At 40.0% G+C, this 4710-nt stretch overlaps 1 protein-coding gene across 4 annotated transcripts in view; it reads left to right on the forward strand.

The window, feature by feature from the left end:
* The first annotated feature begins 207 nt into the window (after window positions 1–207).
* rap1gds1 (RAP1, GTP-GDP dissociation stimulator 1) overlaps window positions 208–4710 on the forward strand; it is a 72320-nt gene continuing 67817 nt past the window's right edge. For all 4 annotated transcript variants that reach the window (XM_073907558.1, XM_073907560.1, XM_073907559.1 and 1 more), the window contains exon 1: window positions 208–581. In XM_073907558.1, the coding sequence (XP_073763659.1) occupies window positions 578–581 (4 nt within the window). In that variant the 5' untranslated portion in view covers window positions 208–577. The remainder of the gene's footprint in view (window positions 582–4710) is intronic.

Consider the following 4710-nt stretch of genomic DNA (forward strand, 5'->3'; position numbering starts at 1 on the left):
CCTGTTCCAAAGAACCGATTCGCGTAAACGACTCACACACTTCTCATTTCTCATTTGAGTTGTAACATAACTATCAGATTCGATCAAAGCATTAGAGGGCGTGGTTTGAAATTTTTATTGAGAACCCAGTATACCAATCACCGCACAGACAAGAACCTGCTGCACTTCTCACAAGCCAATGAGCTGCGAGGAAGGAGGGGCTTCAGCGCTCTCGTCTGTCTGCTGTGCAGAGAACCAGACGGTTTGCTCACTAGAAGGAAGTATATCTGAAGCGAACCTGGATTTTTTTATTTTGATGCACATGAGCTTTCGTCCTGGTCGCCTATTAAAAAATATTACGTAATCCCCGCTATCACACAGAGGGGTTTGTCCCGGGTGTATGCGTCTCCCCGGCACACCAGGAGCTCCAGAGGCTGTTTTCACCGGAGCAGCGTGGGTTAAGGTGGGCCTTGCCCGGATATCTGTCTGACAAGCGAACCAAAACCGATCCAGTACCCGCCTCGAGACACAACCAGCACAGCCAATCCTCCAGAGACTACTGTCCGAGACCGTTTGGACTATAACAAACGCTAGCCAGATGGGTAAGTCAAGCAAAACTAGCATATTTACAGATGTTACAAGATTTTATAAATAATAAACACACACTAGTAACGTTAAATGTGCGTGTGTATGTGTGTGTGTTAGGTAGTAATGAGGATGTTGAGCTAACATACAAAAATCAAAGCATGTCTGTTCAAATCGTCATGTTATTCAGACCCTGCAGAAACTCATCTTCATTTTCGGGAGGTTGTGATGTAACGTTGCCATGGATCATTCACAAACACATGCTCATCATCCTGCATCCTTCATCTTTTGGGCTAATTATAGTCGTCTTGTTTTGCTGAGGTGATAGACATTAGCTTAAAAACAGCTTTCGAGATTTGTGTTTGCAACTATAGCTTCATTCAGATACACAGTAATCGATCAGTTCATATTTCTGAGTGTGATTGACAGCTTGTGATGTAATACCTGACACCAATATGTGAACTAGATTTTTGGGAGATTTGTAGCTGGATCTGCTTGTGTGTGTGTGTGTGTGATTGAAAATAAATGTGAAGAATCATGCAATTGTAAGATGGTGAGTCTGCAGAAAAGGAGGTCACATGTAAGCAGACATACGCTCAATGTTGTGATGGTGGGATGGGCTGGGGAATCAGAAATATTTATCCTGATACACTAGTGTGGTTATATATATATTTGTTATATAATCATATAATTTCAGATTTGTATTGTTTGCTAATTTAAAATCGGGGAAATCATATTAACGTCTTGAAGTCAGAACGAATAGTAGCATTGTGAACAATTTAGAGACACTAGTTACTGAACGAATTGTGCGAATATACAGCCAGCTTTATCTCAGTTGGCACATTGAGTTAACGTTGGTTTTATATTTGCTTATTTGTTTTCTTTTCGGCTTAGTTTCTTTATTCATCAGGGGTCTGCGCAGCGGAATGAACCGACAACTTTTCAAGTCAAAGTCAAGTTAGAGTCAGCTTTATTGTCAATTCAACCACATGATCAGGATATATAGAGAATCGAAATTACGTTACTCTCAAACATATAATACTGATACAAACAGAAGAGTTTTAAGAATTTTCAATGAATACAATTATACATAAAATGTAGTCTAAAAATATACGTAAAGAATAAAAATTGGTAAACAATACAATACAATGACATTAAGGGCATATGGCATTGAGTGCAAACCAGATATAGAACAGTATATAGTGCAAGCATTTGTTTTATGCAGCGGTTGCTCTTTTGTTAGCAACCCTACACTGGGAAACACCCATACAAACTCATTCACACACATACACTAAGGCCAATTTAGTTGATTCAGTTCACCTATAGCGCATGTCTTTGGACTGTGGGGGCACCCGGAGCAAACCCACGCGAACATGGAGAGAACATGCAAACTCCACACTGAAATGCCAACTGACCCAGCCGGGGCTTGAACCAGTGACCTTCTTGCTGTTAGGCGATCTGTGCCACCGTGACGCCCTATATTCGCTCATTTAGACATAATTTCAGAATATTCTTTGGAAATCCTAAATCACATTAGCAGCCAATGACTATCAAAGTACAACCTTGTTCACTTTAGTCAATTAAATCGTGCTAATGTGGTTTTGAAGTCATAAACCTCTTTCAAAGTCATCCTGTCAGCTTGTTGATTTTCTACAGCAGCAGCCTTCAGAATTTTGCTTGTGTCTTATTAAAGGACTTTTCACACTGCACTTACTGTAACCACGGGTTATCGCTATTCTAAACACCACTTTTAACCCTGGGTAAAAGGAACTTTTCACTCCTGTTAGCACCTCTTTTTTTAGGTAGTTGAGAAAGTCTTCTTCAGGGCAGCGTTAGCACCTCTTGTGTGCTGTTAATGAAATAGTTCCCCCAGAGCTGAAAATGATCCCACAAGTCATTCTAGGACTGTAAAAATACTGGGTTCCACACAATTCATTCATGTTGTCCCAACACAAATTGATTAAGTTAACTTAACTTTCAACTCTCTTTAAATAAGTAGTTTGAACAAGCAGCAAGACTAGGGGCTCTATTTTGATGGTCCATGCGCATAGCACAGGGCGCAAATGCTTTAAGGGTCGTGTCAGAACCCAATTTGGCTATTTTAAGCATGGAAAAATCCGCTTTGCGCCGTGGCGCATGGTCTAAAATGGTTGTGTTTATTTTCTTAATGAGTTATAGGTGTGTTTTGAGAATAAACCAATCAGAGTCTCATCCCCCATTCCCTTTAAGAGTCCGTTGCGTCGCACCATAAGCGCATTTGCTATTTACAGGACGCAAAGTAAGTGTAGGTGGAAAAACGGAGCATTTCACTAGCAAGAAAACAGTTTAACAGAGCATCTACAGCACGAGAATGAGAGATGAGGCATCTCATAATCTACTTTCGCTCTCGTGGATAGGGAAACCTTGTACACACAGACATCAATTAGCCATTAAATAATTAATTTCATTTGTTAAGTACAAAGATTTGTTTCAAAACTATTTCTAAATTCAGTTCTAATTTCCAGCAAACAAATAAATGAACAATAATAACGAAGTGTGCTCAAAAAGCTGAGTTGTATTCTAATACACATGCTGTGCCCCATATGGTCTGACACCAGACAAGTGGACAAATCTAAGCTTGTTTTAATAAAACAAATATGAATATGGATATAATAAATAATACTGCTAATAATAATAACATTATACAAAAGTGAATTGTTATGAAAGAACTGAAAAAGCCTCCTGAGATGAAGAAGGCATGAAGGCAGTGGTATTTATATTTATGTAGGCTGGAAAATAATATGTTTTTAAATATTTTATTCCTTTATATTTATATCCTATATATATCTTTATAATATCCTATATATATATCCTTAATATTTTAAATCTTTTTCATGTGTAAAGATATTTGCGTATGTATTGCTCTACATCTTGTTTGTATTAAGCAGTGTGTAAGCGAGGAGCAAAACTAACGCGCTCTGCGCTCGACTTTAGACCGGCTTTGTTTTGGTCTAATGAAAAAATCTATTATAGTTTCTCAAAATAGCATCGCGCCAGCAATGCGCCTCAGAACGCTTTCATTTTTAGACCAGAACGCCTATGGGCGCACATATGAGCGCTAATGCATTTGCTATTTATACAGCGTGGCGGAAAACGTCAAAACAACTCTTACACCAAGCTAAAACTAGCAAATAGCAATTGCGTTGCGCCTTGCGCCACATTGCGCCGGGTGTATGATAGGGCCCAAATGATTAGCCCTCCTGTGACTTTTTTGTACTTCTTCTAAACATTTCATTTGCATTGTTTAACGGAGAAAATTTTTTTGTCTACACATTTTTTACATAATATTTATTCACTAATAACTAACTACCGTTGTCTTTGCCATGTTGATAGTATTTAATATTTTACTTGCTATTTTGCAAGATACTACTGTTTAAATTGCAATTTAGGCAAGTCAGGTTAATTAGGCAAGACACTGGACAACAGTGGTTTGTTTTAACTCCGTGGACGTTTCTGGAGACTGCTAAATATGTCCCGGGAGTTACTTATTTTTGCAGTTTTTGTTTTTGCCAATCCACGAGAGGCCGCTTTGTGCGCTTTTTCGTTTCTCAAATTTCTCTCGCGAGTGCCATTCCCGCCCGCGCTGTTCTCACATTAACTCATCAGAGGCCGCTGTCGAACGACCGTTTGTCTGACTGACTGAATGATTGACTGGGCGACCAGCCAATCGACTGGCCCACCCTCCTCCTTCCTAAACCCAACCAATTTTACTGATTGATCCGCGGACCCACTTACTTCCCTAAACCCAACCGACGATTTACAAAAGCCGTCCAGAAAAAAAAAAGCCCTCGTCTAATTTTTACCACGTTTTCGAATTTTACCACGTTCTCACCCTGTTATGAACTTGTTCACTTTGTTTTCTGGATTCTTACCTGATTTCTAGAAGCGCTCTTCCCCAGACTCGAAGCCGGTCGTTGTCGCGGTCAGCTTTTCTCTGTGTCTCGATTTCGCCGATGTACACGACGAGCTAAATGGACAAACTGGTTGCGGCGGGAAAGCCCTCCGCACGATGTAAGCGGTCAGCTGGTAAGCGTGAAGAGGAACGGCATCATACCACCCCGTAGCGTTCACTTAAAAATGAAATGCAGCCATACGTACCTCCGGCTA

Source organism: Danio rerio, chromosome 7, assembly GCF_049306965.1.
Source record: "Danio rerio strain Tuebingen ecotype United States chromosome 7, GRCz12tu, whole genome shotgun sequence".
NCBI classification, from domain to species: domain Eukaryota; kingdom Metazoa; phylum Chordata; class Actinopteri; order Cypriniformes; family Danionidae; genus Danio; species Danio rerio.